This window comes from Astatotilapia calliptera, chromosome 3 (genome assembly GCF_964374335.1).
Source record: "Astatotilapia calliptera chromosome 3, fAstCal68.1, whole genome shotgun sequence".
NCBI classification, from domain to species: domain Eukaryota; kingdom Metazoa; phylum Chordata; class Actinopteri; order Cichliformes; family Cichlidae; genus Astatotilapia; species Astatotilapia calliptera.
This window is the reverse complement of record NC_137424.1, coordinates 35,723,402-35,742,431: the sequence shown is the minus strand read 5'-3', so window position 1 is coordinate 35,742,431 and position 19,030 is coordinate 35,723,402. Positions and strand designations below refer to the sequence as shown.

Here is a 19,030-nt window from a genome sequence, read left to right as displayed (position 1 = left end):
GGTGTAGTTTATGGAGCTGTGGTGTATTATTATCTCCAAACAAGCACGCTAATTATAGATTTCAGAAATTAATTTCGAGCGTCATGTTTATACCCAAGTGCATTTTGTTGCCAGTTTACACGTAATTTGAATGTTCTTTGTGTTATTTCTGGCAGTATTTAAACACAGCTGGCTGCTCAGTCTGAATAACACGAAGTCAAACCATTTGACTCACACGTAGGATGTTATATAATGTCGGCATACCGTAAGCTGTAGATGCTTCCTTCATATAGAAGGTCAGAGGCGCATAATTGCAGCACCAAGGACAGCGCCTCCCCCAGCGCCCTGCAGCCATCCTGCACAGGCTGTAAAGGAAACACTGAGCAAATCCCGAGTAAACATCGGCTTTTTAAAATATCTGGACAGGCCATCTTGTTAAGCAGTAAATGCAGATAAGGATGGCTGCTGATCTGCATGTTTGAAGGAGTACATGCACCATACTTATCTGCACTCACTGCTTCACAAAATCAAATCTTGGCCTGTCCAAATATTTCAGAAATATATATACAAATGTTCTAAAATGTGCGTTTATGACTCATACATGTTAAATAACACAGATCAGCTAGAAATTTTGTTGCCAGTTTTCACGTAAGAACCTGTCTTAGTGACTGATTCAGTACAACAGAAGTCCCTGTGAACCCCACAAACACCAGTGTGAAGCAAGAAGAGCAGCAGTCCAGCGTAAACACTAGAGCAAATCCACTGTGTTCCACTGAACATGCAGACACAGGTGAGGGCTTTTTGTGACCACTCACTCCACCCTCTTTCCTTTTCGGCCTGTTGTGTCTGACCTGTGGGCACTGAGCTGTTGCTCGTTTCCAATCAGTGACACTAGCAAGAGCTCAGTGCTCAGTCGCTGGGTGGCTCTCCTCCCTGACACACTTTTTTGGGTTTTGGTCCCTCAATGGTTTGGGTTTTTTTGCATTTACAACACTCTGTGCACCATTTCTTCACCCATGCAGTACTGATGTCACTCACCATAGTTAGTTAAAGCAGATTCCTTGTTTCTTTCGTTTACAAGTCTTTTAACTGGCATTTGATGCCGACCAAAGAAAGATGCTGAGGAAAAGCACCTCATACCAACTGTGAAGCAGCTTTAAGGCTGAGTGACTCAGATTCAGTTCTGCATCATATCAAAGAGTGCCTATCATCTTTCTGAAGGTTAGACCTGAACCAGAAGTGGACCCTTAATTCCCACATTAGGAAACCCAGTATGGAATGATTCAAATGGAAGTGGAGGGTTCAAAAAAGCCCACTGAAAGACCAGGTTTGCACTGAAATGCAGTAAGATATGTAAGAAAACACTCAAACATCATGCACCTCGAGTGATCAAAACTTTCAGTAAACAGCCAGATTCAGCCAATTAAGCAAACTTTTCCCTGAACTATATTCCGCCTGTTTATCTACTATCGCTGCCCTTCTGGGACCAGTCTGCATATCTGCGGCCCTTTTTTTGTGCCACTCTGGCACTCCATCATCACTGCACTCTTCCTGGCAGCAGCAGACAACCGAAAGAGAAGAGCCATTTGTCATGCAGCAACATCCCTGGGGTACTTAAGACTTATGATTGAGTGGGCGCAGCACAGACTCAGGAGTAGTATATTTAAAGGTTGTCTTTTTTGGTGAGGAGCGATGACGGTATATAGTATTTTGGGTTTAAAAGCAGTAAGTGGCTTTGGAAATTTGAAACCACTTTCACTTCGATTACTTCTTTGGTAGCACGGAGGGGGGGGAGCAATGATTTATGCAAGGTTCTCTTTCACTGAAATCCTTACCTGATTTACACACTAAAGAAACTATTAATTCCCCTATAAGTCACCCGAGATCCAGAGTCCAAAAATATAAAACAAAAACGACAATATTATATCAGTGCACAGCAAATGCACTTCAAAATCCACCCACACCTGATCACTTATTAATTCAGACTAAAGCTGATGAAGAGATACATTTTTTCTGCGTTCATTAAAAAAAATCATCTGTGAAAGCCACGTCTGCTCTTCAGAGTGCTGCATTGTACCAGCATGCGGTGTTTTTCCACTGTTTTGTTAACGGCTCAGTACAGCTTGGAACAGTGAAAGTGTGCTGATACAGCAGTCATATCTATCAGAGCTCAGCCCGCTTTCAAAGGCTGCTGGCTGGATTCGCTCTGCTGCTGCTTTTAGCATTTAGCAATGCAGGTCAGGAAACGTGTAGCAGCTGGAAAAACAAAAATACTCATACAGCTGCTGACTGTGTACATTTGTGGACACAAGCACACCTGGGCCCAGCACTGCTGCGGAGGCTTGCCCCGGACTCTTCACAGCGCAGTATTTCTTGATAATGTATGGAGAATGGAGGGACTTGGACAATGCAGTGTTGAAATATGGATTAGACGGGAGTTAGCAGGAGTGAATGTTTGTGCCTGAGGCCACTACCTGCTGTGCTTCCCAATGATTGTGATTACAAAGCAAAGGGATTAACACACAAGACTCAAGAAAACTGCTGAACTCCGCAAATACAGTGAAGCCTGATGTGATTAAAGATCAAGTCCCTGGTGAAGCTCTCAGTGTAATTACAATTTGCCCATTGCTCCATAACAGCAAAACACGCAATTAAAATCTAATTACAGATCTCTTAAATTGTTAAATGGACAATTCATCATTCGTCATTCTTCCAGCTTAATTTCTTTTGGTGTGAGCTGCCTGATTTTGGGTGAGTTAAAGCCTCATATCTCTGCTTTCTTCTGCAGAGAGGTTTGTTTGATGGCTACAGTTTAGTAGGAGGAAAACTCCACACAGATAAAACACAGCAGGCCAGAGGGACAAACGTGTTAATTCGATTTCACAATGAACTGTCCTTTTAATGCTGCGAACATTACGGGCTCTTACCGAGACTAACAGTGAGTATTTGTTTTGCTGGACACGTGAGTGATCTGTGCTTGATGTACATCATTGATTATCTGCTCTGTGTGATCTGTTGCAGAGCCTAAAAATAAATGAGCTTATTGAATAAAAAGGGTTCAGACAGAGTTAATGGCTCAGTACCGCTGGCATCACGTTACCGTACACTGGAGAAGGCATGGTAAAACATATGACATTACAAAGATGCACTATTTTATGTAATGATGAGGGGGGAAGTGTACGAGAAAAAGAGATGGTTTTCAAAGTGAAAGAAAGAAGAGACACATGAGAGGTCCTTTTGTAAAGGCTGGATGTGTAATTAGCTTTAAATTAAAGTTAAACATACACAGTCAACAACAGTCTTTGCATACATTTGGTCTATGACCAGATGCTCCTAAGCAGCATGTGTATGCACGTTTTGTCCTATTATCACTTGATGAGGGAATTAATCAGTGACACGTGCTTGCATTATTTTGGTTTATGACCACCTGGACAGTGTTTCACTGCCAGAAGTAATGACTCATAACACAAACACAGTCCAAATCAGAAAGAACTGCATGAAGGCAGCACAAGGTCAAAGTCTTCCTGTTGAAATGTTCAGCCTCAGTTCAGTCACTCTCCTATAGAGACCTCTTGGTCCGACGAAGACACCGCACCGCCCTCTTTCTTCAGAGTTTTCAGGCATTTGTCGAGCCTTTTGATGCAGACCGTCACATCTTCTCGAGTGATACCCACAGCGGAGGCAGCGTTGAGGTAAGGACAGGGGTACGACTCCGAGTGGGACATAAACCCGCGAAACGTGTGTCCGCTTACGGTCTGCTCCTTGCCCAGTGGTATCACCCTGGAAACACGAGTGAACATAGTAACACAGAGCAACGGGATTTTAACAATAATGTAAAAAACAACAAAAATAACCTCTTTATTTTATGCAATATTTACCGCAGATCAACATGTCTCACAAATAAAACCAACACTGCAATGTACACTCATGGGCCACTTAATTAGGTACACCTGTTCAAGTGCTTCTTAAAGCAAATATCTAATCAGCCAGTCACATGGCAGAAACTCAGAGAATTTAGGAAGAAGGCCTGGTGAAGTTCAAACTCTGCATCAGAACTGGGAAGAATGGTGATTTAAGATGCTTTGAATGTGACGTGTTTGCCGGTGCCAGATGGGCTGGTCTGAGTATTTCAGAAACTGCTGATCTGCTGGAATCTTCCCACACAACCATACGCCCAACATTCAGATGGTAGGGTCAGAATTTGTCATAAACAACATGATCCATCCTGCTTTGTTCAGGCAGCTGGTGGTGGTTTCTTGGCATACTTTGGGCCGCTTAGTACCAAATAAGCATTGTTTAAAAACTTTAGCTTACAATAAGTATTGTTGCTGACCACGTGAATCCCTTTAGGATCACAGTGTGCAGGACCCATCTTCTGAGGGCTGCTTACAACACGTCATGAAGCTCAAATAATCTCAAACGGAGTTCTTGAACATGAAAATGAGCTGAGCTCAGAGTCCCCAGATCTCAATCCAACAGAGCACCTTTGAAATGTGCTGGACCAGGATGTGCGGGGACTTCACCTGGTTTCAACTGCAATACTGTAAATAATAATCGTGGCCATAAATTCTGGCAAGGTTTCACCACTGTCAGCAGAGTTTAGACTCACTTTAATGTGAAATCAATTACTGCCCAGCTATAAGGACTGTGCACGCAGCACAATGGCAGCAGAATGCACTAGAATCAGATGAAGATCTCTATTAATCTCTTCAGCTGGAGAAGAGAAAAGCTCACTACTGATGTGAAAATGCAAAGCCGGGTGCCTCCCATTCATGTTTGGCTCTGAGAGCATTTCATTTAATGCCACGTCCACAGCTGCAAACTGTTCACGAAACTCAAATCTTAAACATTTCTTTTCTTTTATGAAAACACAACATGCTCAGGACGTACAAGGCTAAAGCATTTGACTACACTTCACACTAGGACCTTGGAAAAATCCAACTGGGAGCATTAAATTCCAAACAACACTATAAACAATCGTGACAGAATGACCCAAATAAATCTTTTATTCTGGATATATAAAATATTTAGTTTAGCTCTCATGCACGATTGAAAACTATAAAGAGAAAAAACACAAAATGAAATGTGCGGGGGTGGTGGGGGCCATGCTCCTAATTTGAAATTGTGTATTTATGCAGATCCATCGATTCATGTGACAGAGTGAGAACGAAACAGTTAAAAACTGACAAATCCTCCTCACTAATGCTGCTGCTTTCAGAGCTGGTGCCCGCTGCCCCAGAGGAGACCACATCCTTCAACATCTAATGGAAACATCCTGTTTTATTTAGGATGCGGCTGTGATAGGAAGGGCTGTCTTAATTTTCTAAAGTAGTTTCCGCTGCTCAGTATTCAGCAGATCCATCTGCCTGATTGCTGATTTTGCCGAGCAAAATGCAACATCTTTCTAAACCCACTCAAACACACACACACACTCCCCTATCCTGTTATTCTCTCTCTCCCCCCTCCATGTCCATTTCCAGGCCACATCATCAACATGGCCTTACCTGGCTCCTGACACTTGTCGGGTGAACAACATGGATCCTAGCTGAGTCACCGCCTTGTCGCTGTTGGCCTGGAGACCATCTAGAGACATGGCTGGAAGAGAGAGGCGCATAGTGAAGTCAGTAAACATCTGAGACCAAACGCAAAGCCAGAAAGACTTACGCCATTTCAGAAAAGCAGAGTGAGGATCAATTGATACCCAACCAGCAGCTTACCCAGAGAAATGGGGTTGTGAGGGGTGTGAAGCAACCTCTCCCCGTGTGCAGAAGCCAGACTCTTCAGCTGCTCAGCCAGGAACGAATAAATCTCCTGCACACCATGCCGATACACACAAGAAGGATGAAGACACAGAACAACACACAAGATCTATAAATAGCACTACAATACTCCTTTTTGCATACAGACACAGGCTTACTTTAACAGCAGCAGCAGCCTTGGTTTTATTGCTAATCAAGCAAATCTTCCAACAAAGCAGGTGGATGCATGACCAAACTCTTCCCTATTTGCCTGACCCTGTATGTGTGTCTGTTTCAGTCTAAGCTTCAGTACAAGCACTATGTTCATTTCCTGTCCAGCTTGTTCTTAACACATCCACCTCTGGGATCAATTAGAGAGGCCAGGAGAGTAAAAGAAGAGGACTGCAGGCTCTTAAACACAGTTTTTGATATTCACATGCTTCAAATACGCTGATTAAGCACCGAGAGTCTCAGAGCAGCGTGTGGAAGACTGAAATAGAACGATGATGTTCAGGACACAAACGTTCAAACAGGGAAGCTACACGACAACTAAACACAGTGCGTTTGTTGCTAGCTACCAGCTCCAGATTCCCCAAAGAAGCTCTTTTCACTGCGTCTGTGTGTGTGAGCGAGGGCACACTCTGCTGACTCATACTGTCCTTGTTTGAAAGCATCAAGAGGGAAAATATTTTCCCTGTCAAGAGTCAAACACAAACAGCATTTCAATGATGTCAAGTGTCTCTAAGTGTCCATTGTCCTCTAATAACAAAGGATGACTTTATTATGCTGCAGGAGGAGAACAGCGTAAGTGGTGGTGAGAGTGCAGGACAATAAGTTTGTGTTTGTGACGAGTCAAAGGCCGCCCCGACTAAAACAAAAGCACGCGCATCACCCGTTTCTTCTTTTCATTATGCAGACATTATCTAAACCGGTGGTACACACGAGGCAGTAAATGAACCTAAACAGATGAAACGCTTGAATTATTAAAAGCTCGTGATTCTGGGAGAGACGTTCTGCAGACTCTACGGGGAAAAAAATGGTTCTGTACATTAATTATGCATAAAGTGGACCGAGAGGAATCAATAAGCTCTGATGGTGTGTCGGGTCAGGCAAGAGGCCACAGGAATCTCCTAGGTATACATTTCAGCTACGGATTAGGTTGTACACCGATATCCCACTTTGAGTATTGTATGGCATCATTTTTAAATACGTGTAATTTCTGTATATGAATCCGGGGTAATTTCTAAAAAAACTTCTACTTTAAAGTGTTATTCCTTTTCGAGTTTCTGTGCTCTGAGTGTGAGGACAAACAGATTCTCTCAGTTGCAGCACATTTACGGCGCAGCAGCAGTTTAGAGGAGAGAGAATGCTGCAGTGCCGATCATCTAAAGAGGAGGATGCTGCATTGTGAGCAACTCTGCTTTAAAGCAGGAAGCCACCAGGGGAGGTTTTCTCAAACTCTCAAAGAATCAATTTTATCTTTCTATAGTGGACTCCTTCCTTCACAGAGCTCACTACACACAAGTCCACAGTCTCTATCATCAGTGAGAACGCAGGTGAAGCAAAAAAGGACACACACACAGAAAACTGTAACATATAGCCAACTGCAACTCAATACAACTTATATAAGTTATTGCCATTTTTAGTAGGAAAGATGCTGACATGGCACAGAGACATATTCAGACCGACTACAATATACACCTGATACTCCTGCAGTCCCATAATGTTCTCATCATACATGTTGGAAACATCCAGCAGACATAACAGCCACGTTTAACTAAGTGAGGAACTATTTTTAGCCGTATAAAAAGGTGACGTGTGCACCACTCTCACCTTTCTTTCTGACAAGTATTTCTTATAGCCACAGACTCCCAGCGTGAGAAGGGTAATGAGGACGTCGAGGGAAGGTGAGGCTGATGCTCTCCCTGGAAGAGAAGCCAGAAGCTGCTGTCAAACTGAACTAGAAGCTTGTTATTAATGTTTAACAACAATCCAATTTGACTTACACAGATGAGGATAAAATTATTAGCCCCCTGACAGGATTTAAACATAACATAACATTTCTAAACACACTAGTTTCTTCACACAGTACACAACAAGCCCGGCAGAGGTAGGAAGGAAAACATTTCAAAGACTCTTGAAAGAAAATTAGAGAGATGTGTCTAAAATGCCCCAGAACAGCTGCTGACACATTGGTGAATGAGTTAGCCGGCTTGTGCTTCACGCATCCACCTCTGGGATCAATTAGAAAGGGCAGGAGAGTAAAAGAAGATGAGTGCAGGCTTTTAAACAGTTTTTGACATTCATATGCTTCAAATACGCTGTTAAGCATCAAGAGCCTCAGAGCAGCGTGTCGAGGACTGTAGAAGGGCGATGGAGCTCAGGACACAGACGTCCAGGCAGGGAAGCTGCACGACAACTAAACGCAGAGTCTTTGTTGACCTCGAGATTTCAGACAGAGAAAATCTCCACGTTGTCAGAAGAGTCACATTCAAGCCAGACTGGACTATCCCAACAATAGCCTGGAGGAGGACTATGCATACTGGAAGCACGGCTTTGGTTAGATGAGATTAAACTACGGCTGTTTGGCTGCAGAGACGCTGCTCGTGTTTGGAGGGAGAGGCATACGACCCAAAGAACAGTCCCCAAAGTGAAACACGGTGGTGGGAGTATTTTGCTGCGGGGACGCTGCAATGTGTCTGGAACTGTGATCTCATCAGGGTGGCAGGAAAAAAACCTCAAGCAGTCAGCATCGCTTTGACTTCCAGCACAACAACAAATCAAAACATACATCACTCCTGACTGGCCTGCATAAAGCCCTGAGTTGAATCCCACTGGAGTATCGGGTAATAAGTTTGACCCTGATAGTTTGAGGTTTTGGTGAAATAATTTAGTGTCTTTTTGACAAGTAAAGAAACTAAAAACCGAAAATAAAATAAGACGCTTGCCGGGGTTACTGAGGGTTCATCGGTCTGATTGCTGGCGGGATGAACCTAAAGTGTTTTGAATGCAAAGTCCTGTGCATTTCTACAGCGGGCCTGGTGTCATTTTTCTATGAGCTGGTATAACTTCAGTTCAGATTTGGCCTGACAGAAAAGAAAATGTGTAACAGTATACCCACAGATGACAGTTAGTGGAAGGTATCAGAGCTGGACACTTTCCAAGCACTGACAGAAGCTCAACTGCAGCATGAGAAAATTAAACAAATAAACCAAAGTGAAAAGCTGGCTTAGGCAGATTCTGATTAGTCGCACAGAGCAGTGCACAGTCTTACTGCTGCTTTCTGAGAGTTACCCAAAATGTTTAAAAAGCACGTCAATGAACTTCTCTAGATATTATCTGATGGTAGTGACAACACAGTTGTCCAGTGCAGCTGGTTTAAACATTGGCCTTTAACCTCCCAGTTCCCTCGTGCAAAGTTCATACCATCTCTGATTGGATGGATTTGTGACAGTGTGAGAACAGTGCAGGTAGGATTGTAGCGAATTCAGTTACCATGGGGACATCAACAGTCCCAATGAAATGCACCCCAGTTTCAGCGATGATGGTTAAAATGCACTAGTGGTGAGATTTTGTTAGAAATCATGGATCTAACATTTAGAACGGGAACAATGCGGTTGCCTTTGCAGTCTCGGGTCAAGAAGAAAAAGTAGGAAAGTGGGAAATTTGTGCTGAAAAGGTTTGAAGTTAAACAAACAACAACAAAAAAGAACAAAAACAACAACAAGACCCTGTTTCTTCATACTACATCAGTTATCCCATTTTATAGCCCAGTGCCTCTCGATGGACTGTGGACTTTTTTCTTTTCATTTCCAATTCCTGTAATATATTTATTATTAAACATTTACATGTTAACAAGTCCTCAAAGCTAATAGAGAAACGACGGGGACTTTACTGCTTTATGATTGTAGCACCCTGAACAAGGAAATCAACAAAAGATCAAGAATAAAATGCTTGATTGCAGCCCTGCGTGTTAATCAGAGTAGGGCACAATAAACACAAAGTGGGCTGCAGGATTTTTATGTTTGTGAACAGTCATCTTATGTTTAAGCATGAAAACGAATCATTCAAACATTTTCATGCTTTATTACCAATTTACTAAAATATGGCAGTGCATAAAAACTAAAAACTGTGCTCTACACTTTGAAACTTTCAAAACATTTGCTTTTATGTAAATACACAAATCTGCATGGGTACACATGCCCACCTGGTTATTGTTTCATACCAGTGAGCGTTAACACTCACCTGGGTACATCTTGCTTATCTCCTGTATGAACGACTCATCAAAGCCTGCAATTATAGCACCACCTACTGGAACCATAAAGTTCTTGTCCAGGCTCTGTACAAAGGCATCGATTCTTCCCACACGAGCGCCCTGATGACAGACAATCCGAGAAAATCACATCGTAGCAGTCAAAGGTGAGGTCCAGATCAACTTGCTACATGCACTGTGCAGTGAAGAGTGTTGATACCTGCTGAATGAGGTGCATGCATTTGGACGACTGTACGCCATATGCATTGTTAACTATGTGGGGAATGTCATGCTTGCTGCAGAGAGATGACAGCTCCTCAAGCCTGCAAGACCCCAAAACAAACAGTATTAGAAATGGTGCATACCTTATTCCCACACCATGAGCCAAAACAAGCAACATACATTATGTTTCCTGAGGGCATGAATGAAAGCTTACAAGACCTGTCAGGGACCCGTGGGGCGAAGCAAGAAGTCGTTGAATGAACACACAGGATATTTTCAGCTCCGAGCTCTTCAATCTTGCGTTCAACTGCTTCCAAATCTGTCCGCAGCTCATCACCCTCGAGCACATTCTCCACGACCACAGGTTCAAAGCCTGAGAAAACAGTAATGTCTTAATGTAAGCAAACGATTTAAAGATGGCAATAAAGTGAAACACTTTCATAATTAATCTGAACCCTTCAAGATCCATGACATTTCAAACACAGACGTGCTCGCTGATCAGGATGTAAGGTTGACAGGACACTGGATACGAGTCATATGGTCACCTGCTGTGATCATAGACTTGAAACAGGACTTCTGGTCGATGCGAGGCCAAATGATGTAGCGAGCTTTGGGTCTCCTGTGACGAAGGGTCAGAAAGCAGAGAGTCAAACTCATCCCTGTAGCCATGGGTACCACGAAGCAGCTGGCCACACTCCGGACGCCTGTAACGCACAAGCAGCAGACAACTGAAAATAAGACTTCGAAACCTTTCGTTAATTCTACATAAAGACTTCCATACACTTTACCAAGTGGACATTTGGGAGGAAAAGGCAAAATTTAACATCTAGCTTATCACAAATACTAGTGTAACTGATAAGATCTACACACCTGCAAGCTTTAAAACATCCAGGACAACTGAGTTGGTCAGTTTGTTAAGCAGACTGGATCCTGCAGCTTTAGGCTGAATAGCAGCGATGTCACCTGACCGGCCGATGCCGTGGATCAGCCTAGACAAAACAGCTGGATGTCACAACACGAGCAGTTAAACGACCTCCTAAACTCCGTGATGAGCGCAAAGCTGACATTTCACAGCCCAGTGTAATAAATCTGCGTGCAAGGCCAATTTAAAAAAAACCCACAGATACAGGTGAGGACAGAATTATTAGCTCCCCTATGAAACATCCTTGTTTTATTAAGTATTTTGAAAGCCCAGGTAAACAGAGCAAGCAATTTATTTTTTTCCTTCTTTTGTTAAACGCAGCATTTTCAAACATCCTGTTTTACTTTGGACGCTCATGTTACTTTGCACAAATAAATAAAATCATTATCCATCTCCTGCAACAAATCCTTTTCTCTAAACTTATTGTTTTTGGAATGATGCTTTTTCAAGTGACAGCTCAAACTCTGACGTTTTTATACTGTATGTAAATTGGAAGAAAAGTTTCAGTTTTACCTTGATTTTACAAGCAGTGAGCGTTACAAAGTTAAAGCACATCCTTGATTTTCAGGGGGCTAATAATATTCACCCCGGTAAAGTTTGTTTACTGAAGAAAACTGGTATGTTTATAAATGCTACATTGAAAATCACTTGTTCTGTTAAAAAGGCCAATTACATTTCATAAGGGGGCTAATAATTTTGTCCTTATCTGTATATCAGTATAGGTGCTTTTACCTCGTTACAAACAAACTGCAACAAAATCTATTAGAATTACAAAAGGTTTTGCACTTATTATTCATGAAATGTGTTCAAAAAGCAAACATAAGTCTTTTTAAACTAATAACACACAAAAAGTTTTCATGTCTTTATCAAACACAGTAAATTTCAGTTAGCCATTCCCCAAAAGCAACCTGGAATCAAGTGTTCCTGTTAAGGAAATGAGGTCTGAAGTGTGTATAGCACAGCTCCCCCAATTCTCCCTAGGATCACACCAAGTTTGGAGGTGACAAAGAATCACAACAAAACTGCAGAGCAACGTGTAAGCCTCATAAAATACATTTTAAAAGATAACTTTAGGACAAGAAAAGCTTGGTGCACGCAATAAAACAATTGAACAAAACACACAGAGGCTGAAACAAAGAAAATCATGGTTTTGGAACGGCTGAGTCAGCATCCTGACCTCAAACCAATTTATGGCTGACGGTCAGACCCATAATCATGTGGATGATGACACAGATTTTGTAGTTTTGCCTCTATATACCACCACAGTGACAATCAGAGTGTCAGTTAACTTTAGACGTTTAACTTTAATTCAAGGGGTTTAACAAAAAATGTGGTATCTGTGCACTGGAACTCTTAATGTCAAAGATGTGGAAAATCTTTTTCTTTATTTTTAGCTGTCATTCAACAATCTGGCACACTCTTAGAAAGAAGCCATGCACTGATCACCCCAGCATCACCAAAAGGCCTTAAAGAGCACAGACTATAATTAGGAAATATTTCAAATTCTTTTCATAGCTAAGAAAAAAACTTCACAACTTCAAGTCAAATGAAAAACACTCAAGGAGGTAGGCATATCATTGACAAAGTCCAAAATCAAGAGATGCATTTATGAACAGAAATATGGAGGGTTTACAGTGATGTGCTGCTGGTTACACTCAAGAACGGGAAGAACAGACTTTACAAGAAAGCATCTAACAGAGCCTGCACGGACATGGAGAAAATCCTGGGACAGATGAAACCAGCATGTACGGCAGAGTAGCAGTACTGTACTGCATAGCTGCCAAAGGAATCGAGTACGTAACATTGCAAATAGATGTTGAATCAATGCACACTGCAAAAGCAACCAAGAGTTTCTCATGGCAAAGAAACTGGATATTCCTAAATCGCCAAGGTGGTCATCTGATCGTAGCCCAACAGAGCAGCTTTTCAGTTACTTAAGCACAAACTGAAGGTGGCTGAGGTAAAGGCCTGACCGAGAACAGAAGACCATGTCCATGGCTTTTACACTTCATCCAGTCACTGACGGCAAAAGATTTTAATCCAACTATTTCCTAAACAGTTAAAGCGAAATATTTAAAATACTTTTTTTAAATTAAAAATGAAAGTTTTAACTTCAATCACATCTTGATTGTCTTATTTAAAATCCACTGTGGTGATGTACGTAGGCAACATAAAAAAGTGTGTCTCCAAGTGTGACAGAGATGGGCGCAGAGTGTGTTTTTCTTCCAACTATTCTAAATCAGAATCGCTTTAAGCACAATCCTGCACTACGAAATATTTGTCGTAGAGACAAAACAACAACAACAAAAGATCCGCTTGCTTTTTATCTGCCTCACAATCCATCACTCTGGGTTTAAAAGTGAATCGCTAATAACGCATAAGGCCTGGCGGGCAAACTTGAACCTGTAATGTCGTCTTGCCACAAGGCTGGATGCCACCCGGCCTTCTCTCTCTCCTACTCCACAGTTACCCAAGAAGTTGTTGCTGTCCATCACAGCTAGCTCGCTGAGGAAGAGCTCAACAGTGCTCTCGCTCCATCCCTCCTCGGGACACTTTCCCTGCAACACACACAACATGAAAGAGGAAGTGTCTTCACTGCAGTGGTATGAGGAAACAAAATAAAGCTTTGAGCGTACTTGTTCCAGTAACTGTCTGATGAGTTGCTCATGGCCACGGCGAGCCTGCGATCCCTGACGGATGTAGGAAGGTGACACAATCTTCTCGCTCAGGTTAAAGTTGTCGCTGTTCATCTGTGTTAAACACACAACTTTGTGGTAAGTCAGTGCAGTGGGTGTCCAAACCGTTCTACAAATGCTTATTTCACAAAATTAACCAATAGGGGAAAATAAGATAAGATAGAACTTTATTAATCCCTCGGGTGGGTTCCTCTGGGAAATTCGACTTCCAAAAAAAGCACAGCAACGACCGAAGTTACAGTTACAGAATTGTTATTATATATATATATATATATATATATATATATATATATATATATATATATATATATATATATATATATATATATACACACACACACACACACACACACACACACACATATAAATACAGAGACAAATATAAATAAAATATACAAAGGGGATAAATAGAATAAATAGGAATAAAAAATAAAAATACAAGTGAATTGCACATTTCAAGTATTGAGTCTATTGCACTGTTGACTATTTACAAAAAGTATTGCACAAAGGTATTGTACAGTGAGGTGAAGAGGCACTACAGCTTAGTTGTTCCCCCCTCCTTTGTCCTCCTTTGTCCTCCTGTTTCCCCTCCCTCTCCCCTCCAGAGAGGAGTTAAACAGTTTGATGGCGTGTGGGACAAAGGAGTTTTTAAGTCTGTTAGTTCTTGTCTTGGGGAGAAGCAACCTGTCACTGAACAGACTCTTCTGATTGTTTATGGCCGTGTGCAGAGGATGCCCAGCATTGTTCATAATGTCCAGCAGTTTCTTTAATGTCCTTTTCTCTGCCACTGTCACCAGAGTGTCCAGCTTCATGCCGACCACAGAGCTAGCCCTCCTGATCAGTTTCTCCAGCCTGCATGAGTCCTTCTTTGCTGTGCTGCTCCCCCAGCACACCACAGCATAGAAAAGTACTCCAGCAACCACCGACTGGTAAAACATCCTCAGGAGCTTCCTGCAGATGTTAAAAGACCTCAGCCTCCTGAGGAAGTACAGTCGGCTTTGGGCTTTTTTATACAGGTGCTCTGTGTTGCATGACCAGTCCAGTTTATTGTCCACCCACAGCCCGAGGTACTTGTACTTATTGACCACCTCCACCTCCTCCCCCTCTATCTGAACCGGCAGTGGACCTTCTCTGGACCTCCCGAAGTCCACAACCAGTTCCTTAGTCTTTGAGGTGTTGAGTTGCAGGTGGTTTGTGTGACTCCATGCGACAAAGTTCCTCACCAGACTTCTGTACTCCTCTTCCCGATCATCCCAGATACACCCCATGATGGCCGTGTCATCTGCAAACTTCTGAATATGGCATAATTCAGAGTTGTAGCAGAAGTCAGAGGTGTACAGGGTGAAGAGAAGAGGGGACAGCACAGTTCCCTGTGGTGCTCCTGTGCTGCTGACCACAGTGTCAGACGTGATGTCCTTCAGCCTGACGTACTGTGGTCTGTCGGTGAGGTAGTCGGAGATCCAAGCCACCAGGCAGGGGTCCACCTCCATCCTGTTCAGTTTTTCCTGAAGCATACAGGGCCGGATGGTATTAAAGGCACTGGAAAAGTCAAGAAACAGGATCCTGACCGTGCCTTTTCCCCCATCCAGGTGTGAGTGGGCTCTGTGTAGGAGGTACAGGATGGCATCCTCCACTCCGACACCCGCCTTGTATGCAAACTGTAGTGGGTCCTGGGCATGTTGTACCTGTGGTCGGAGGAGGTTGAGGAAGAGCCGCTCTAGAGTCTTCATAAGATGTGACGTCAGTGCCACCGGTCGGAAGTCATTCAGCTCATTGGGCCGGTTCTTTTTGGGGACCGGGACGATGCAGGATGTCTTCCATAGGGCGGGCACTCTCCCCAGTCGCAGACTGAGGTTGAAGACTCGTTGTAGCGGCTCCCCAAGTTCAGCAGCACACGCCTTAAGCATCCTAGGACACACCTTGTCTGGGCCTGCTGCCTTTCTGGGGCGAAGCTTCCTCAGTTGCCTCCTGACCTGATCCACTGTGACACTGGGAGGTGTTTGGGAGGAGGGGAGGGGGGGAGATGTCTTGCTGCTGAGAGAGGGATTGGAGGAGGGGGGTGTCATGGTGTCAGGAAGGGGGGGAAGCGAGGGAGGCAGGAGAGTGGGGAGAGGACTCTGTAGTGAAGGTGAGGGTGGGGGGGTTGTGGGCTGGTCAAACCTGTTGAAGAAGTTGAGTTCGTTTGCCTTCTCCACAGTCCCCCCCACTGTGCTTTTCTTGGTGTTGTGGCCTGTGATGGTTTTCACACCATTCCAGACCTCCCTCATGTTGTTCCTCTCCAACTTCTGCTCCACCTTCCTCCTGTAGGTGTTCTTTGCTTCCCTCAGGCAGCGTTTCACCTCCCGCTGTGCTGCTTTCATCTCCTCCTTCACTTTGCTCCTGAAAGCCTTCTTCTTCATGTTGAGGACAGCTTTGACTTCCTGTGTTACCCACGGTTTGTTATTAGGATAACACCGTACCGTCTTAGCAGGGGCGACTGTGTCCACACAAAAGTTGAGGTAGTCTGTAAGACAGTGTGTCACCCCCTCTATGTCCTCACCATGTGGGCTCAGGAGCACATCCCAGTCTGTGGTGTCATAGCAGTCTCTCAGAGCATCCTCCTTTTCTGGGGTCCATCTCCGGATAAATAATAACATTTATGAAAAGTGAAAAGGTTTGAAATCTTTCACTTTTGCTTCAAGCTTTGACAAAATCGTCTGTTTATGTTCATAAAGGCCAAACTGCGGTAATGTGGCTTCTTCCTGTTGTAGGAGCAAAACACTCCTCAGTTTCCGTTCCTTCACACTGGCACCAAGGATGTGTTTTTACTGTAACTCTTAACTTTCGCGATCATTAGGTAAGTTTACTAATTATTATCGCACGAAGCTCATGACGAACTGCTCATTCAATGTTTTATAAAGGGACAGGTTTGTTAAAAATGCCAAAGTTACACCAGACCTTTTTACCAACGCATCCCTAAATTTTATCTTAGCGCCCCTAAAAATAACCGTATTAATAACATATTTTAATATTATTAGACATCTTTTTCTAAGGTTATATTCCGAAAAACGTCTATCAGAGACATCAGATTAGAAGGAGAACAGGTTTAAAAGTCCAGCATTCCCAATATTATGATGAAATTCGTGACAGAAAGGAGATGAAGAAGTAATTTCATGACACAAGCCGGCACGGATTTAAAACACCAACTGAAACGTTAGCAAGCAAAAGTGCAAATTTTTCCGATGCTGCAGGGTCATTACCATTAAGTATATTTATTCTCAAAATAGTGTCACAAATGTTAGCTAATATAGTCTAGAATAGAGATGATGAGCCAGTTTTTTTCACTTTGTCAAAGTTTTCTATTCTGGTGGAGCTAAGCTTGTTTATTTAAAGAACTAATTTAAAGAAACTACAGTTTATTATAAATGTAATTTTTTCATGAATTGATAAATGTGTTTTCTAAAATAAATGATTAAAACAAACTACCGGTAACATATAACTGGATTCTAATGAGAGAAAGTCAAGAGGGCTTTACCTCAGCGGTCCCCAAACCCCCGGGCCACGGACCGGAGTCGTGTGTTACCGGGCCGTGAGAGTTGAGGCTCGGGTGTGAACTTTATCGTTTTCTGGGTCTTTTCCCGTGTTGTAATTGTGTGTCTTATTTTGAAATAAATATTTACGCATTACCACAGTGACCAGAGAGCATTAAGGGGCAGAGAGGGGGATGTTACTCTCAATGTTGTTGGTGCATTTCAGGAGGATGCTGCTAATAAAGTTACACAATTACACAGTGAATTTGCGTTTATTATTATATTTACAAAATACCACAGTTGCTGTCTTGGTCGTATCATTTTATTTTGTTGTATTTATCTGTGACACATTAAAAAAGGTCCGTGAAAATACTGTCTGACATTAAACCGGTTCGTGGCACAAGAAAGGTTGGGGGCCGCTGCTTTACCTCATATATCAGTATCAGTGCAATACTGAATCTGAACATTGCAATTGACATAGATGGATAATTAATATGGATCAGTTTATGCCTTTCACTGGGTTTTAAATACTGTTTTAGTGTTACATGTACTTTTTAATGACAGCATAAAGACTAAGAGGAAAATAGAGACGGGGAGTGAGGGCAAAAGCAGGATGATGTCAGTGAAGAGAAACCAGTAAGAGCGGATGAGTGACCAAAGTCTACCACGCTGTTATCAAGCCAAGGTACCTTCTGTTTTGCCTGCATTCACTGATTAATGTTTCACATAACTAAGCAGTGTGCTAAATGTGGATTCTTCCAAACCTTTCGGTAACTTATGTCACAATTACTATGTTCATTTACCTTATTTACAGGTAGTGAAATTAAAAGGAAAACTTTTCAGTAGCACACTTGAAATGGGATGCCTAATGCCCTCTGTTGACTCCTTACAGCAAAATGAGGCTTTGTATTCAAAAACCTGTATGTAAAAGCAACTTTATTATCAGATTGCTTCTTGTACAGGTACATGGAGTGGCAGCCTTTCTGTTAAGAGGCTGAAACAATGTTGTGCATGTTTATCGTCACATGTGCTTTGCAGCAAATCGGTTTCCGCCTTACTCAGGAAAACTCTGGTCACCATGACTGAGCCTTTCCCTCAGGTTTACGGACCCACCCTAAAGCAGGTGCAAGTGAAATGACCTGTTTAAATCACCTGCAATCGTCATCCTTCTAACGAATTGACGATTGCAGTTTATGTCATTATTTATTTTCTTTATAAAATATCTCGTGGTATACGACTCGTGATAGTTACAGCGCTGTATTAACTATATATATCATATATGCATTAACTATTCTTATTTGATTCATGTAAAAATTGCAATATGTAACACTAAATGAATGTTTTCCCCATTAGAAGCTGAGCCCTACCTAAACGTTTGAGCCTAAAATTGTCCCTGTGCTAACTTACTCAGTGCTAGAAGTCTGGTTTCAATCCAGAGTTTGCTTAGGAACAGAGTACAGGCTAGCTCCGCCAAGCTAAGTTAGGCTAAGCTAATGTGTTCCGGGCCGGAAAATAAAACACGGCGCATCTTCGTCAGAGACGCTCTGGTAACTCACGGTGCGTGCTCTTACCTCGCGGTTTTCCAAAAAATGTCTTCACGTGGACGCCAAACAAACCGCAGACATGTACGCACACATCTGAATGAGAAAGTAGCATACAGACAGACTGAAGGACGCCTTCACGTGACCACCAAGCGTTGCTCACGTGGTCAA

General features: G+C 42.7%; 1 protein-coding gene across 1 annotated transcript; it reads right to left on the bottom strand.

Annotated features, from left to right (window-relative positions):
• Positions 1–3,214: 3,214 nt before the first annotated feature.
• Positions 3,215–19,030, bottom strand: sepsecs (Sep (O-phosphoserine) tRNA:Sec (selenocysteine) tRNA synthase). Its single transcript, XM_026161820.2, has 12 exons — positions 18,890–19,030; positions 13,750–13,863; positions 13,517–13,671; positions 11,062–11,180; positions 10,737–10,895; positions 10,411–10,564; positions 10,190–10,292; positions 9,963–10,092; positions 7,551–7,642; positions 5,697–5,790; positions 5,484–5,574; positions 3,215–3,759 (listed from the first exon to the last, which is right to left on the bottom strand). The coding sequence occupies exons 2-12, from the start codon at positions 13,861–13,863 to the stop codon at positions 3,531–3,533; spliced, it is 1,440 nt and encodes a 479-aa protein (XP_026017605.1). The 5' UTR covers positions 18,890–19,030; the 3' UTR covers positions 3,215–3,530.

Bases quoted from the DNA above. Each gene is read 5' to 3' on its own strand.
- sepsecs (XM_026161820.2), bottom strand. From the start codon at position 13,863: ATGAACAGCGACAACTTTAACCTGAGCGAGAAGATTGTGTCACCTTCC. The intron at 10,293-10,410 runs GTCTTGTAAGCT...GGGGTCTTGCAG, and splicing joins GCCCCACGGGTCCCTGACAG to GCTTGAGGAGCTGTCATCTC. The intron at 10,093-10,189 runs GTATCAACACTC...GTCTGTCATCAG, and splicing joins GCATGCACCTCATTCAGCAG to GGCGCTCGTGTGGGAAGAAT.